This window comes from Pieris rapae, chromosome 8 (genome assembly GCF_905147795.1).
Source record: "Pieris rapae chromosome 8, ilPieRapa1.1, whole genome shotgun sequence".
Taxonomy (NCBI): domain Eukaryota; kingdom Metazoa; phylum Arthropoda; class Insecta; order Lepidoptera; family Pieridae; genus Pieris; species Pieris rapae.
This window is the reverse complement of record NC_059516.1, coordinates 8,121,260-8,140,249: the sequence shown is the minus strand read 5'-3', so window position 1 is coordinate 8,140,249 and position 18,990 is coordinate 8,121,260. Positions and strand designations below refer to the sequence as shown.

The 18,990-nt window shown below is 34.8% G+C and overlaps 1 protein-coding gene across 1 annotated transcript; it reads right to left on the bottom strand.

The window, feature by feature from the left end:
* Window positions 1–622: 622 nt before the first annotated feature.
* On the bottom strand, window positions 623–17,144 carry LOC110992100 (protein wings apart-like). Its single transcript, XM_045629076.1, has 14 exons — window positions 16,539–17,144; window positions 14,618–16,443; window positions 14,038–14,226; window positions 13,543–13,647; window positions 12,795–12,938; window positions 11,798–11,919; window positions 11,155–11,281; window positions 9,111–9,326; window positions 6,697–6,892; window positions 5,772–5,893; window positions 5,154–5,317; window positions 4,245–4,342; window positions 3,585–3,769; window positions 623–2,844 (listed from the first exon to the last, which is right to left on the bottom strand). Exons 1-14 carry the CDS (start codon window positions 16,696–16,698, stop codon window positions 2,584–2,586), a joined length of 3,915 nt encoding a protein of 1,304 aa, XP_045485032.1. The 5' UTR covers window positions 16,699–17,144; the 3' UTR covers window positions 623–2,583.
* Window positions 17,145–18,990: the final 1,846 nt, after the last annotated feature.

The window sequence follows — 18,990 nt, the reverse complement described above, 5'->3', positions numbered from 1 at the left end:
AACTCGCGTACAAATGTTGGCAATTGAAGGACGTCGCTGTTTATTAAATTATTCGTTAATATGTATGGCCTCTATCGTGCGAAAAGAATTTTGCGATTTTAAACAAGTGTAAATTATCAAATCTGTCATATTACCATTTGACAGACGAAAACCGTCAATGCCGTCACACTTGAAGTGTTATTCAAATATGATGCTATATGCAAATTACTAAGCGAAATAATGACATAGTTTTTAAACAAATGCGCTGTGCGGCCTTCTAGTAAATTTCTGCAGAAATTTTTGATGTCATTGACAGATTCAAAGACACCATTCCATCTATCAAATGGCCAATGCATTTGATGTTCAATATACATTGAAACATCGACATACATATGAACAAATAATTTCTAGAGAAATTCAAAGCAAGTTACTATGTGTTGAACATGTTCACCGAGTCTGAACCAGACATTCATGGACCAATATTTGATCACTTTAAACTGGAAGTAAAAAGGTAAGATAACAAACAGATATTCGTGAATTTGCATACAGTTTCGTACCAACGTTCTTCGATAATTTTAATTGTGTATGTTTAATTTAAAATTAATATTTTTAATTAATTTCGAATCTAATTAACGCTATCGAATTTGTAAAGTTTATTTTTTAGCATTCGCGATCAAAAGTCGATCCATGAATTCAGACTCACTGTAACAATGATCGCCACACAATAGACTAGTCCCACTTTACAGCACAAAATTATTTAAAGGCTATAAAAGGTTTAAATTTGAGCTAAGGTCCGTCTGTAATCGTAATATACGTATAACGTACGTTGGGGCCGTTGAAGTATTACGTACGCACTATTCTTAGTTTTTGTTATTTAGTGATTACGTCAACAGTAATTATTATTTTTTTACACATCACCCATACATTGTTTATGCTTGAAAACGAAATGCATTTTCGAGAGCTCAGCTTACTTTGGCTGACAAAAGAGTGGGGGGGGATAATTTGCAGTAAATTCTTAATACTTGAACGGCCCCCTTGCACAAAAAAGAAATTGGGAGCATAAAAGCTATCTATATATATAGCGTTTATATACTTTAAATAAGTTTTCCACACGCAAAGTGGAACTATAGGCCAGGCATTATAAAGCAGTTTGTACTCGATCGAACATCACCAAACATCTCAACCGATTAAACTAGCTAATTTATTTACATGAATTGTGCCACGAACAATTGCTCGGAAACGCTCAGAACTATACAGTGCGTATTCACAACTATTATACACTTAAACTATTTGCACTTTATATCGCCAAAACGGCTTAAACCCGGAAATATCTCAATTTAATTAAGAAACGATTTATTTACATGGGCGACGGGTGAGGTAAATCATTTAACAATGAAAAACTAACATTACGAATGGCATGATTTTACTATACATTTAATTATTTACATGTCGCATCATACGGTAATTCATTATATCAATAATCAATTCAAGTCATATGGTAATTTAGTTTAACACATTTTCTTTAACGCAAATCAGAATTAATAAGATCAATTTTCCATTTGACCACATCAAACTTATACGTAAATTGATCAGTAAATAAGATTGAAATTAATACATTATTAATTATAAATATATATATTACCATAGTGACGTCACACTTCACATCACTAACAAAATACAAGTGCATCAACATTACCATTGTTCATATTTATTATAGAGAAAATAAATTTTATAGCATTATTTGAACTCGTTTCGATTTTTGTAATGACGTCATTGCCAAAATAACTAACAACGGTTTTCTACGAATCAATGAAAACGAAAAAGTTACTCACGTGAGTCACTTACTCTAAGGCCCGTATTCAATCCAACATGAATCTAGTGTCAAGAGCTGTCAATCCGCCTTTTCTGTATATAGATTGACATATTTGACAGCGCTCAATACGAGATTCTGACTGATATAAATTAGAATATAATATCAATTGGGCATCTTTCCACAGTTTAGATATTATCTCACGGCATCATTTTGAAATCATACTCAGCGGTAAATACGACTTCCGTTTCTAAAACCATTTCAGACTTAAGTTAACTATAATCTCTTGTAAATGATTTATCTTTTTTGAGATTAAATATCTATAAAACTACAAATTAACGGAAGTCATGTTTAGCGCTAATTCTTATTTTTTAATTTTACCGGTAAAATACGGGAAAATGTGGGAAGATGGCCAATTGTAAGTCAACGAATAACACCTTATAGTCTTGACCCAAAGACAGTAGTTGCCATGGTTACGATTATTTTTTCACACTCTTTATAAGACCAAACAAGTTTCGACAATTTTTTGACCTGGAACTTAGCGGAAGTTCATTGAACCCGTTGGCGGAATAAATGAAATGTAAAGAGATACCGTTGCCATATACAAAGTCAGAACAACCATATTTAATAATTAAATTCACATAAGACGAACAAAAATGGAGGACCGAATCACTCGGCCCTATAATTTGATAAAACCGTCCAAAGAGATGAATTATCTAGAATATACGTAATACAAGGCGGCATGACCTAGGCTTCAGCTAGGCCGGAAGGCGTTTTCTTACTCTTGTCTAAGCTCAGTGGTAGCCATCGACTTCCATAGATGACGACATCCGATCAGAACTCGAACTACTGTAGTTCATACTATAATTAAGATTACTAAGGGACATATCTTGGGGTACGTCTGAGGGTGAAGTCTGGTAGTAGTTGGGGTAGGCACTGGTGTATGGCGCGGCCGGGGGCGGCGGCTCCGGGGGCGAAGCCTCCTTGTCGCTGTCCTCCATGAACTGGATTATCCGCTGCGTCGATTTCACGTGCGCTACTATGGCCGCTTCAGCCTGGAATTGTATGCGATATTATTATTCAATGTCTTAAAATAGATAATGAATAACTATTAATTTCTCAAATTATGCCTGACAATTGTCAGTTATTCTATTCAGTTATGACAAAAACTGATAGTAGACCCTAAATTCATCTGAATTTTGGGTGTAATATACATCCTACTAGGAAAAAAATCAGTGGCGCTACAACCTCTATAGGGATGGGCCTCAGAGTTCTGAATCTGCTTCATGATCATTTTTCAATCTAATAGGCAAGTAGGTGATCAGCCTCCAGTGCCTGACACACGCCGTCCACTCTTTAGGTCTAAGACATGGCGGTGTCTTCACACGATTTAACCTTCACCGTTCGAGCGAATGTTAAGTGTGCTTTATTTATGATTGTGATTGTGATTTAATAAATAAAAGGAATGAAAGTGATTGTGTTTGCGATTCATTATTTTCATATATGTATCTGTGAACATTATTTTTATAAAAATTTACTATTATTTATCCTTCTTTTCTTTAAAATTTGTTTATTATGTCTATATTTTCTTAGTGCTACAGAAAAAAAAAATACTGAGGTCGTAAGTTCGACCAGGGCTGTGCACAAAGTAGACTTTGTCTATGACGAATTCAGCACTCGCTTAGTAAGGAACAAAGACCTTTTAAAGAGTTTTTAACTATAACCACAGTATAATACATAAATGGAAGAAAATTCTGTATAAATTGCATGAAAATGTTTTAAAATATTGACTTACACTGGCAGTAAGAGAGAGAAACGCGAAGTACTTCCTCAGCGTGGGCAATAGGGGCGCGTACGAAGGCAAACGTGCACGTACTGCAGCCGCGTGCGCAGGCGCAGCCGCCGCCGCCTGACCCACTGCCAGGGCCATATATGCTCCCACCATCGTGTGCTCCATATGGGAGCCCGCACGTGCTAACACTGGAATATATTAAATAACATTTATTGGCAGCTGTATTGATGTCGCTTCTTTTTCAACAGTGTGTTGTTTCTTGAAACGACGTTTTGACTTGAAAATTCCTAAAAATTCTCGTTCGCTTACGTCCACGCAATCTTTTATTTATTCACACTTCGTTGCAAAGAAACACAAATGACACAATACATAAAAATTACAAGGGATGCAACGGGCGGCCTTATCGCTAACAAGCGATCTCTTCCAGGCAACCCTAACCTTTTGCCTTATATGTATATCCTATAAGGATTAACTTTTTTAGGTTTTTACCGTACTGTGTCAATTACGAAACTTTTTTGTACCACAAAATTAGGACAAACACCTGATAACAAACAAATTGATGTCTCTACAACGGACATGAATAGGAAATGATGCGTTGTCGGCATATAGTTGATATGGGTTAATATGGAGCTACGTTTAAAACAATATATACATAAAACTCACGTTTAGCGACAGTTTCGTCAATGTCGTCCGGTTGTTTCTTGTTATGGCTCTCGTCCTTTTCGCCGTCCAACAGCGCATCTGTGTTCTCTTCAGCTCGCCTACAAAAATCAAAGGGACACAATGTTTATGCAACACATGCGAGCAATACTTAACACGAAATACTATATATATTAATTTAATCAAGTATGACATTTATTAAGCAATATAAAAAGAACATTCTTTGAATGGAAAAACTTTAAAAAATATAATATATTATTAAAAGAGATTCCTTTACACTCCTGTGAGGTCAACTAACCTCTATATTTACTATAGACGTCCGCTAAAGGCTTTATAGGCTTTAACACGTCTTGTGCTCAAATATGTCAAACTTGAGAAAACAAAGAAATGGTTTGACAGCTCTTGCAACTAGAATAGGATTGAATGCCTTAGTCTAATTGAAATTTTAAAAAAAAACGAGCCTGTCAATTAACAATTTTTAAAAACTCAATTATTAATAAGGTACATAAATATATATCGAGCAGAATTGGCTTTGAATAACGACACCAATGAAATTCTATATGTGCAATTAGTTAGTACCTACTGTGAAGGCAAACATCGTGAGGAAACCGACTTTGTGTGACATGTCATACAGAAAGTTGTTCATAAAAATCAAGGAAACTGACAATTTGAGGCCAAGGTCCATATATAAGGTTATAGCGACACATTTTTATTATTATTAATTACCAGTGTAATTGCAACAAAATGCTTTTTCTTCTCTTTCTGTTAAATTGAGTTTGATGTGATGAAAAGAGATACAAGTATTATTACAATGGTGTAATTAAATTGATTCAGTTTTCTTATATACTTTGAAAACTTATATAAAATTGTAACCCAGTTAAAATAGTAAAAAGTCTAGTTTAATAAACGTACCTGGCGAGATCAACCCTCTTGTGGAACAAATCTAGAATAAGGTCTAAAGCAGAAACACTCCGTGATATGACGTCATTTTCCCGATTCACTCGTATCCTTAAACTTAGCAGTCGTTGTGTGTTAATTTCATTGTTTTGTACTAGATTTATTAGTAACATTAAAACCTGGAATATAAGACAATATTTATAAACAATTAAACATGTAATTGACTTTGTGTAGCAAGTACGTATGAATATTTTACACGCGATATTTTTCTAAATTTTTGTAAGAAGTATTTTGTAATTATTACATTTACCAATGTGAAATAGGTATCTTCTTCTAGAAAAGTGCATACATGATTTAAACAAAAAAGGTCGCCTTTATACAATTATTTTTCGCTATTTTTTTTTTATTTAATTGGTCTGACGCATAACAGTGCCAATTCTTTGTCAAATCCGGCGATATGTTTATTCAACTGTCGAACAAACAAATCATAACTTAATATTGAGTTATGTAATAACTTTTAATTAAATAATTTGTTTTATAATTATTTTACGAAAATACTAGTTTAGGCTTTATTTTATCAAAATCGATCCACATATATAGTGAAGATATGTGGCTGTAAAAGATAATACTTACACAGACGGAAAAGTCAAAGTTACTGGTATCTGGTATAAAGTTGTCCTGGTTATTTAACATAATGAGGCACATCTCCATTACCGACGGCTGTTCACCAATTACTGAGGCACCCAATGATGATGCTGAAATTAGTTTCAAGTAATTACTGTTATGATGAAATATGTCGAATAAAAATTTCTTCCTTCCATTGATATGGAATTTGTCATCACGCTACAAAGAGTACTTTAAGCTTAAATTATAACAAGGCAGGGCACCGATCTTACTTAATCACAACCTTAGACCCAACTTGGCCCAAACTCTCAACGTCACAACGCTACACTGAACACTTAATCAGTAGTATCCTGCATTCCTTGAACGCACTGGTTTAACGTCAAGATGGCGCCTTGTTACGTACTGAGTAATAACAAAACAACTAGAATCAAAATAAATGAATCTCAATGTTTGACTCGATCATACGTATAACATTTCCTGATAATCCGGGAACTATATAGACATAATATAATGGTGGAAGAAAGCCTTGAATTGAGTCACTGTATGACTGAAAATCTGTGTGACTCAAAATTTAGTTTAAAGTGATTGAACTTTTACTATTTTTGTTAGTTGAATTTTAACTAAATAAATATTTTTTTAAGATTTGCTAAACCAATGAAGAATTGGTGGCATTGGTCCTACAAACATGGAAAAACAATAGGTTCTAATTAAGGGACTAAATTTAGTTAATGTATGTGCACACGAAGATATTTATCTAACAACTTAAGGAATAACAATTAGCTAAAAGGCTGGTAAGTGTAAATCATAAAGTATATTTATGCATTTTAGTAAATTTATTTCATAATCGTTCTAATTCATATATTTAATTAAAATTTATAAAAATATACCATTGGAGTGGAACCTTTTTGATTATATAAAAAATATATGTACTTACAATTTCCACCAAACGAATGCGACAAATTAACCAACACTTTAACAGCTGGTAATGCTGCATCTAGCAATGCCGTTCGCAGACGCACATGTTCCCGAGCTTCGCTGACACATCGCCTTAACAGAGTTGCCAAAGTGCTTGCCGCACCTAAATTGCCCGATGTCAGATGCTGTTGGTTCGCTTCATTCATTTGCGTCACCTGAAAATTACAATTTATTTGTATATTGCTATTTTAATTGTTAAGTTATTTTATATACTATACAGTTAAACAAATAAATTTTAAAACAAAATATAAATACACTTTTAATAAATTGTACATAGATTTCGCAATACAGTTAGTTTTAAACAGTTGTATAATTGAATTATCGAAAACAGACACAATAAATAAACTAAATTGGAAATAGGCGGGCACATGGCAAGAGGAACAGAAAAATGAAGCAAAAAGTACTAAACTATTGCCCAAGATACAGCAAACTAAAGATAGCAAGATAACCAAGGAGGTGGACAGAGATGGACAGATCAAAATAAAGAAACAGTCGATATTTGGTGAAGGTCATTTCCAAAAACGGGAGCACAGATACCTAATAGAAGATTAAAATGGAAACGCATGTAAATGTAACAGTATCTGAATTAAAAGGCTATTATTATTGAATTAGTTACTATTAAGAGTAATGTACTTAAATTCCGAAAGAATTAGGTAATCATAAAAATATGTTACCTATGGCTGAGTAATTTTTGGATATAAGTAAACATATAAAGTTAAATAATGATTATATAATAATGTAAAGCTAAAGGTAAGCTGGTAAAGGTGTGCTGTGATATTAATTATATACTTTCCTAAAATATAAAGCTTGTAGTGTATCGATATCGAAACACCCACACGTGATGAAGTAGCGAGAGCGGTCATGGGGCTTAAGACTGGTAAAGCACCAGGTCTTGACTTGATAGCGGCAGAAATGCTAAAAGCGGACTTGGCTACCACCGTCGACGCGCTGACACCTTTGATTGGCAAAATCTGGACAAGCGAGAAGCTTCCGGAAGACTGGAATAGGGGCCTACTTATAACTGTGCCCAAAAAAGGTGATCTTAGCCACTGTAGCAATTGGAGAGGACTTTGCTCTCAGTCCCTTCCAAGGTTTTTTGCAGAATTATCTTGGACAGGCTGACTGGAGCCGTCGAGCCCCTCCTCCGCATTGAACAAGCTGGCTTCCGGCCTAATCGCTCATGTATTGACCAAATTAATACTCTTTGTATCATCCTCGAACAGGCATCAGAATGGCAGAGGGAGATTTATCTTACCTTTGTTGACTTTGAAAAAGCTTTCGATACGCTGAGTTGGAACAGCATATGGTCGCGACTCTCTGTCATTGGTGTCCCGCCAAAGATAATCAACTTAGTAAAGGCCAGCTATCAGAACTATTCTTGTAGAGTGACTCACAATGGCCTCGTCTCAGACGATATTCAAGTACACACGGGCGTCCGACAAGGCTGCTTACTCTCGCCACTACTTTTCCTGGTTGTTCTCGACGGGATTATGCATCGCACACATCAGAGCAAGCGCCGCGACATAGAGTGGGGATTAACCAACATATTGGAAGATCTGGATTATGCCGATGACCTATGTCTGCTAAGTCACACGCACCGTGACATGCAATCCAAGTTAGACGACCTGGAACGCGAGGCGGGACTTGCGGGACTCAAAATCAACACCCGGAAAACTAAAGAAATGCGTGTTGGAGTTGATAACCGCACCCCATTGCGGATGGGAGAGGAGAGCGTGGAGATTGTTAAAAACTTTGTTTACCTCGGAAGCGTCGTGTCTGAAAATGGAGGTACAGAGGAGGATATCGCCTCACGCATTGCCAAGGCCCGAGCAACCTTTGCACAACTTCGGCCTGTATGGCAGTCACGGATGCTGACGCGTCGAATCAAGTTTAAAATATTCGGATCCAACGTCAAGTCTGTGCTGCTTTATGGGTGTGAAACGTGGAAGGTCACCAAAGACATCTCGCACCGACTCCAAGTCTTCGTCAACCGCTGTCTTCGCCATATTCTGGGTATCTACTGGCCTGAAAAAATCTCCAACGAGCAACTTTGGGAGCGCTGCCGAGAAACCCCGATCAGTCAGCAGATCAAGAGGCGCAAGTGGAATTGGATAGGCCATACACTTCGAAGGGATCCCAGTCATATTCCCAAACAGGCGCTTGATTGGAACCCGCAAGGAAAGCGAAGGCGTGGCCGTCCCAAACAAACCTGGCGCCGTACAGTAGCGGACGAGGTAAAGAGAGCTGGTAGGACTTGGAGCGAGGTGAAGCACGAGGCGCAAGACCGAACGGGATGGAGGCTCGCTGTGGACGCCCTCTGCCCCACCTAGGGGTTATAGGACATAAAGAAGAAAGAAAGCTTGTAGTACTTACATTTTCAAGCACCCTCATACACCGATCAGCTTTGCCCAATATATCCAAATGTGATCCAGTCCAGGAGGCAGCAGGCACTTGCAAGCGTTCAACGCAATCCTGTATTGTCCGGACAATGTGGTCCACACCACCAAGGTTCCGGAGTTCCTCTTTGAACCACTCACCGGCTCGCTTTGATGTTAGCGACAGTAGTGTTTCCATTGCTAGATGACCCACCTATAAAATATGAATAAAAAAGTGACTAATATTCTGTCTTTAAAAAATCCTACTTCAAGCACTTATTATATATTTAAAGTATCAAAGGTATAGGTATAAGGAATTTATCTACACCTTTCATAAGAATAAAATAAATAATAGTAACAAAAAACTGAATCAACAATTGCCCTATCGCTTCTAGAGATATCTTTTAGGTAATGGTCCGAGATCCCACTGCAGGATTGGTGCGTTCATCGAGTTTTTGTTTAAAACCAAATTTTTATGTTTATTTATAATTAGGAGAATATATATTTACTAGGTTGCCTATCAAAATTTGGCCGCCAATATTTTTAATTAAATTATTTTGAATTGATTTTTGGTAAAAGATTACGTTCATTTTATTTTTAAATAAAATAACGTCTACATCACGGTAATTAATATGAAGATTCTAAAAAATCACGGTTGCCGTTGCGCACATGGCCGCACCTCTTTGCAGCCAAGTGTAAACAGGTATGATTTCGATATATTTATACGTTTATAACGGATATCTATTAATTATATGTCAAATTGAAGTTAATTTTTTTCTATTAATTTTCATATAAGGGTGCCTAATTATATCTGGCCGCAAATAAGGGTTGCTGGCGGTTAAAGATGATAAATATTTGAGGTAGAGTGAAAGAGAGTTAGCGCGTAACGCATTTGTCAGACAAGGACAGCGGTTGCCGACTGTGCGACGCTTTTAATCCATTGCGCATCCAAAATCATTAGTAGAGTCAATTGTAAATAAATGGTCATAATATTTATATTTTTTTTACGACGAAACAATAACATTAGCGAGCACTTTTGGAATTAAAGTCGAGTACATTGCTTTTTTCGTTACACAAAAAATACGACTTCTTCTTTATCAATTTTATTTTACGTTAATTAATATAATAATTTTTAGATGCACAAATAAAACAACAATGTAAATATAAAACGTTGTTTATTACGAACTTCAAAACAGCGTGGATTTTCTGTTAGAATAAAAATGCCGCATCTGTTCAGTTGAGAACACTAACATTCGACGCATGCGCAATGGCTTAAAAGCGTCGCACAGTCGGCAACCGCTGTCCTTGTCTGACAAATGCGTTACGCGCTAACTCTCTTTCACTCTACCTCAAATATTTATCATCTTTAACCGCCAGCAACCCTTATTTGCGGCCAGATATAATTAGGCACCCTTATATGAAAATTAATAGAAAAAAATTAACTTCAATTTGACATATAATTAATAGATATCCGTTATAAACGTATAAATATATCGAAATCATACCTGTTTACACTTGGCTGCAAAGAGGTGCGGCCATGTGCGCAACGGCAACCGTGATTTTTTAGAATCTTCATATTAATTACCGTGATGTAGACGTTATTTTATTTAAAAATAAAATGAACGTAATCTTTTACCAAAAATCAATTCAAAATAATTTAATTAAAAATATTGGCGGCCAAATTTTGATAGGCAACCTAGTAAATATATATTCTCCTAATTATAAATAAACATAAAAATTTGGTTTTAAACAAAAACTCGATGAACGCATCAATCCTGCAGTGGGATCTCGGACTATAACCACAATTAAAGAAAATAATTAAATCACCTACATTATGGTATAAAAACATTAATTTGTTACTACAGCTTAGGATGTTATCACTAATATAATGCTAAGATGTAGATGTAGATGTTAGACATTAAATAACAACAAAATGGAGCTTTCGTTTAGGCCTAGACCGATTACTGTTTTTGCATTTATTTAAAGGTGTGTTAATAAATAAATTCAGTTTAAAACTAGTACGTAGTAAAGTAATAACTCACCGTTATATTATCCAGATCTAAATGTTTCGCCTTTCCTTGATTTTTGATTTCGGCGCACAATTCTCGCACCCTTTCTTGGGTCTTAGCGAGCTGCGCCGAAGTCAACCCGCAATCATCTAAGGCATTTCTGAGGAGAAAAACACGAATAATTATACCATGTACAATTATCCTTTGCAAAAACTTAATGTAAAATATATATGTATTTTAATACAAATATATGAAGCAAATGCGTCTGCACAGCGAAAAGGGTGTTCTACATATTACATTTTTTTAAAGCCTTTTGACGAGATTAATTAGATGAGAAAATAGTTATATCCACTGCATGACATCTGTGGGAATTCATCAAAAAATCGAAAGTTGTATGAAGCTGGCTATTATTGTGTAGTGTTCCGAGAATTGGACCAATTGACGGGTCCAATTCTCGGAACTTAGTGATGCAGTTGTTTATGAAATAGTAATATTATAAGTTGTCGTCGGTTTGTAACGAAACCTTAAATCTTTCATCCTTACTGATATAGCAGAACATTTTAAGAATTAATTAACAAGGCGAGACAGATACTCCTAATATGGATCCCATCTGGTATTGCTAATACATAAAAATATTTTCTATTGGAATGAAAACTTATAATAAATAATATCTTACTTGTGAGAGGCATCAGACTCCAATAGATTCAACATGAGTTCCAGAGACTCCCTATCCAGATCCATATTGAGACGATCTTGCGAGAGTACAAACATCACCGTGGCTGTACATAATCCCAAGCTCTGAAAGTTATTTAGAATAAATGAAAGATACATTTTTATTACTCTATATAATAAAACACCGATCTTAAATAAGTATTTAATTGAACTATTTTAAGTTAAAACTTCAAACAGTTTTTGGTATGGTTAACATGTGAAATTACAAATCAGTTCTAGTTCAATTTTAAGTGGAAACTAATCTATGATTATATATTTATATGTATAGCGCTATGGCGATTTTACAGTTCGTACAGTTCTTATAGAATGGTAACCCATACGTTTGAAGGTTTATGGTTTTTAAACATACGAAGTAACATGTTATATATTATAATATAGTCAAAATCTGTTATAACGACATTGAAGGGACTTCTCATATTTGGTCGTAAAAATCGATAATCATAACAGCCGATTACATTGTTATTAAGTATCTTATACAAAAGTATTCAGCCGAGACCTTTGACATTTTGGTCAATATAACCGGTATGTTGCAGCAAAGATGTCGTCTAAACGGTTTTGACTATAACTAAAATGTTTAAAAATTGAAATGTATATATTTCCAGGAATTATAGTTTACAAAAGTCAGACAAATGAACCTGTTTAAATAATATGCCATTATTTACACGTATATACGTGTATATTGTATACAAAGTATTTCTTTTTTTTTTTATATAGAACAGGGGGCAAACGGGCATGAGGCTCACCTGATGTTAAGTGATACCGCCGCCCATGGACACCCTCAATGCCAGAGGGCTCGCGAGTGCGTTGCCGGCGTAAATTACTTTGGTAATACTCTTAACAATTTTTTTTTCTCTGCAGTAATCTGACATCAGCCCTAAGGCTATGGGCGAATTTGTTCTGTGGTACTCTTAACAATATGTACTTAATTTTTAATTACTTACAGGATCATTGGTGGCGTCATGTAGAGCACTGAAGAATTTCTGCACAGTGCCGTGCGCCCGCAAATGCATACGAAACGCCGGCGCAGTGCATTTACTCGCTAGCGTGATCACTGACAGACAACGGGTTGACATTGGGTTGTTGTCCTGGAAAAACATTTATATTCATCATAACCAAAAAGTGCTTGCGTACAAAGTACACATGTCAGAAATTTCTTTGTAAATTAATTAAAATTGTATATATATATTCACACTATTTATACACTGTATACAGGCTAATGATAATATAAAGCTACTACACAAGACGTTATGCGACAGAATTTCGATGTAAAGTTCTAATATGTTACTACTTTCCTCGATCACCATTACACTCTCCCAATCTTTCTTACTACAACTCTCATCCAACTCTTGCTCCATGGCTTTTTGTTTCATGCTATGTTCGCCCTTTCTCACTCTCTCTCAATTGGTCTCAATCATTGCTCTACTTGTTTGTTTTCGAAGAGAAATGAACTAACATGATGGAAAATACATTTCAAGACATTTAAAAGATTGGTAACAAACTACTTTATACATTACATACTTTATACACACAAAGTATTGATGTCTTCACTTATGTTTAAATTATTTTTTGAAGACGATTAAAAGAATGAAGGATAAAGTTTATTGTTTAGTCTTGTTGTGTAAATACTCTATTAACTAAACCATTACTGTTTCAAGAAAATAATAAAATATTTGTTCCATGTGTACCTACCTGTAAGGCATCAAGAAGAAACTCCACATCATCATTGAACTCTTGAAATTCACCAATCTCTTGAATTTGATGTGCTTTCTTTACATTTCTTACAACAGTGTAGTACTGAAATATTTACAAATTAAAATTATTACTTTTAAATATAATATAATTCCAGCCATTATTGTTAAAAAGCCATTATTTGATAATGATAATAAGAACTTTTTACTAAAAAAATTTAGTAATACATACAACGTTTATACAATATTAAATCAATATAATTATATAATAAAATGCTTTAGATTTTATATAACACTTCTCATTAAGGAATTATTAAAGGAACTTTACAGCAAGTAATTATTCATGTCAGTGAGAGATACACAAAAAGTGTATAGAGTTATGTAAATAATATTATTAAGTCTTTAAATGAAGGTTTCTTTTAATGTAGTTCTTGTATAAAAAGACAATATTATGTAAAATAAGGTAATGTTTTCGTTAAAAAATTCAATAACATACCTGTTTAGCCTCCTTTGCACATTTCACACTAGAGTAAGGTTTCACAGCTTCACTAGACATGGGATCATCAAGAATTGGATCGGCTGCTCTATATCTTGTAACTCGAGTAAGCTCCTCCGATACTTGGGCAGCTGGATTCTGTGCTTCTGTTGCCTCTGGCCTATCTGGCCTTGGGGTTTCATTTCCTTTCTGCAATGTTTTTATTTTATATAAAATAATAATACTGTAACTAATAATATATTTCATTTATAATAATAAACTGAAATGTTGGAGCAATACTGTAAACAATTAAAAACATAGATAACACAATTGAGTTAAAAAGATATTATAAAACAATAATATTTCATATCATTAAAGCATTGTGATATGTTTTGCAAGGGAGCAACATTTTATTGCTTAATGTAAATGTGTTAACAGATTCTTTTATGTAACAATGTGACATAACACTAACACCACAATAAGTTTCAACTAATTTGGAGAAACCATTTGAAGGACAAGGAATGTCATATATATGTGTTTGATATAAATACTATTGCATACATCAACTGGAATAAAACAATTATTTAAAAAATGAACTTACATCATTGGCCCATTCATGTTTATACAAATGCCTCCTTTTTCTGGCTGGCAATGGTGAAGGATCATCATTTCCCAGAGATTTGCTTTTAAATATGGAGCCCTTTTTCTTTGTAATAACCAATTTAACACTTGGTTTATCATCATTATGTTCTTCCGAGTGTGGAGATTTAAACACATCTTGGGATTGTTTTTGCAATTCTTCTTCTAAGAGCTCATTGGGACAACTGTTATATGCTGAGTCAGATGATTGAGTTTGTGCTTGGATTTGAACTTCATTTACTTCCTGTTGTATATCTATTAAATTTTCTTGCTCCATTGGTTGCTCATTAATTTCTACACTTAATTGGCTATTTATATCATCAGATATTACTTTTGATTCTGGACTAGATAGCTTTTGCTTGCTTTTTTGCTTTTTATTTAATCTCAGCTTCGGTATAGTTTCACTCTTTTCATTGCCGGACAATATATTAATTAAATCATCATGTTCAATTGGTGGTTCTGTCCCCTTGTGTACATCAGTTTCTGTGTGAATGTCTAGTGTTTCATGTTCTATAGAAATATCTGCAACTGTCTCATGCTTTCTTCTTGTTTTCCTTGTTTCTTTTTTAATGTCACTAACAGTCTTTGTTGTTTGTTTAGACAGACCAGCTGCTATGTTATAAGCATCATCATCTGTTTCATTATAATTGATATTAGGTCTATTTCTTCTAGACCTCCCTGCTGCTGCTTCAGGTGGCTTTGGGTCCGGTGGTTCTTCATTCATTTCATTTACATCTGGCGTTGAGTCTAGTTTGGCCAATTGTGATTCTATAATATCTATCTGTTTACTCTTATTGGGAGTTTTTTCTGGTACAGGTGTATGTACTGGTGATGCTAGCATATTATACAGTTCATAGTTTTCTGAGCCAGGTTGTGGAGAACTAGGTTTTTTAAGTGGTTCATCATCAGATGATGCTTTGTGATGTTTTTTATGAGATTTGTGTCCATCTTTTTTATCCTTCTTCTTTTCTTTTTTAGTTTCTTGACTATAACCTGAACATTTTATAGTTATTTTTAAACCTTCATGTTTTGGTGAACAAATTGCTTCCATAGAAGGGCTTTTTTTATGATCTAAACCTAAATCTGGATGATTATCCAGTGAAGAGTGTCTATCTGATCCCGGTGAGGTAAAACCTTCATTAGAATCTGTACTAACAATTCGAGAGGTTCCCTTTGAAATGCGTAAAACTATTGGAGGGGGTTTTCGTTCCTCATTGCTATCTTTACTTGTTGATGGACTAACTACTTCAAGTTTAGCAGATGAAGGACTTGCAATAGTATTTTGCAATGGACTTGCAGTTAAGGGACTGGCTTTAGGAGTAGACGCTTTTGGCTGCAACGGTTCATATCTAGTAAATTCTGGTATTGGACTATTACTTCCATCTTCTGCATAATTGATCACCTTATCCCGATTACGTACCAGGTAACGCTTATTTGGGGGTTCTGATGGTTCTGAGGAATCCTCTTTTCTAGCTGCTTTAGTAGCAACATTATTCTTTTTACCTCTAGACTTTTCTGAGTTTCTTCTAGGCAATTCAGGAGATGAAGAGTCCCTGTTATATCTACTTTTCTTAGTTTTCTTTTCTTTTGTGCTATGCTCAGGGGATAATGGTGCTGGAAGCACAGGTGGAGCATACGTGATTTGTGGCACTGGAGGATATGGTTCAGTATTCCTAGATTTAAAAAACTTCTTAGGTTTTGGTGGAGGTTGCTCAGTTTCAACTGCTGGCACTGTCAGTGGACTATTTTGATCCTGAACAGGTTTCTTGTTAGTGTTGCTTTGAAAGGCTGAAAAAGATATAAGTAAATAAAGACAATTTTAAAACCTTTAGGGAACATTGACCACAGAATAGCTTACAAACTTCATAAACAATATCTCTTACCGTAAGGAGCGCTTCTAATAGATGTAAAACTGGTGATTCCCCATTTCCCCACTGTTCCCGCGGACCGGGCTGCACTTGGACAATTACTGTTTTCTCTGAAGAGGGCACTATCAAGCGGCACGGCCACGCTGCCGCTTCGGCCTCTGCCCCAACGAGACATTCTGATAATTTCATCAAAAACGATGACACCTGCGCCGTCTTGACAAACCACTCTCTAAACGTCAAAATAATAAGTAGTCCATGACGCTACCAACCACAAACGTATTCCTTACTTTTGTATCTTAAATGTATTGGGCAGTTTTCAACTACAATCACATAAAACTAGTCCAAGAGAAAGAAAAACAAAAGCCCTAAAGATAACACACCCGCCATTTTCACAATTTAAAGTATAGGTACGGACCACTTTCCTCGGGGACGCAATCGGATGTACAATTTATCCCAAACTATGACTTATCACCGTTACGACAAAGCTCCTTTAATTTAATGATTATTTAATCGTTCACACATCTGAGGTAGAAGGAGTTATTATATGTTGTAACAAACAAGACACAAAATACGATGTTGTCATCTCATAGCACTAGCCGCGCCATATTGGTAAAGCAAAACAAGATGAGAATTTCTACCAATAGGAATACGAATACCATAAACAATTTTAACTTTTATTTCCTATTCTTGTCTATGATAAATTTAACCGGCATAGGTAAAAAATATGTATGTTGCGTTTGCATTTGATATCTGCTATGTAAAAAGAAATATTTATGATATACATGTAACTAAAATATTTATAAAAGCAAGGCTTAAACAAGTAATCAATAATCTGCTCTGCTCTGGACTACTGACAACTGACTCATTTGACATTTAGAAATGGTTGATCTTATTTTGCCGAGCTTTCCTATACTAAGCTTATGTCGTCCGGCGTCCAATATCGACACAAATTCCTTTGCCATTCCCATTAGGGATAAGTTAATATCATCATAATCATAAACCATCCATACAATTCAATTTCAATTCATTCAATTCTTGTCCATTGAATTAGAGATTAGCTAAACTTTTTGTCCCAGGAGACTACAAAATTTTCTAGAGCATATTTTAGTCTATCGTCTAGGATCTACGGATCAGCTTGGTTAATGGCCAGAAAGCGTATAAGGATAAAAGATAAACAACTTATTAATTTCGTAAAAGGATGATTGTTTTCAGACGACGACTAAAGAGTTCTTGCTTTTCTAATGAATGTTATAATGTAATGTGACAAGGTGGTTAAAAATTGTTAAATACCACCTTATTAGTCTCAGTCATTGACATAGCTGCTGCATATATATATATTATATGTAGTATAAGCAACTTATACTTCTTTTATAAATAATTGATTTATATTTATATTTAATAAAATAAATCTTAAACGTATGAATATAGGTTATGGATTAATATAGTTTTGAATTTATTTAGTGATAATTCTCTTATTTCGTTTAGGTAGGAGTTCTGAAAAAATTGCTTCAGGGATAGGTAGGTCCCTCTGAAATATGCGTTGAAAGAATCCCACACAGCCATCTCAGGAAGACATTTATAAAAATGCGAAACACTCCCTGAATCTATACGATTTGCCTTTGCCGATCAGTCTTTTAGCAAGGATTTTTTAACATTATGCCTACTACGAAATTCTACTAACTTAAACTTAAGTCGGCTTAAAAGATCGTAGAACACATGTCTTTTTGTTAAAGATTGATTAATTTTATTATTGTATATAGAGGCTGTGACTTTGAGAATGATACATTTTCAATATAATTTATATACGTAGTACAATTTGTCTTTTATTTTTATTTAAAACTAGCAACCCGCCCCGGCTTCGCACGGGTGCAATGCTGATACTAAATACACTACAAAAAATCTGTGAACGTTGTATATAAAAAATGTGGGTTATCCATAAGAGATAGACATATACCATCATGGACTTTTATGTAGACCTTTTCAATGTGTAAAATACTTAGTGCATTATTTTGATAAAACTCGTAGGGTTCAGCCTGCGTTTGCAATGTAAGCGAAAAAAATGTAATTATTTACGACATCACATTAGAAACCTCAAAAATAACAGTACTTCTCTACTATTTAATGGATGTTATTATACATATAACCCTTCCTCTTGAATCACTCTATCTATTAAAAAAAACCGCATCAAAATCCGTTGCGTAATTTCTAAGATTTAAGCATACAAAGGGACATAGGGACAGAGAAAGCGACTTTGTTTTATAATATGTAGTGATGATAGTGAAGACAATTTTCCGCAGCTCAGAAAGTTCGCAAGAAGATTGATTAGTGCGTTTGGAATTAATTATAAATGCGAACAGTTCTCTTTATTGATGAGAGTCAATCGTTATGGGTATAACTTGGAAAATTATTTACGTATTTGTATCAGTGGAAAGGATATAAATACCGATGGATTAGTTTCCCAAATTCC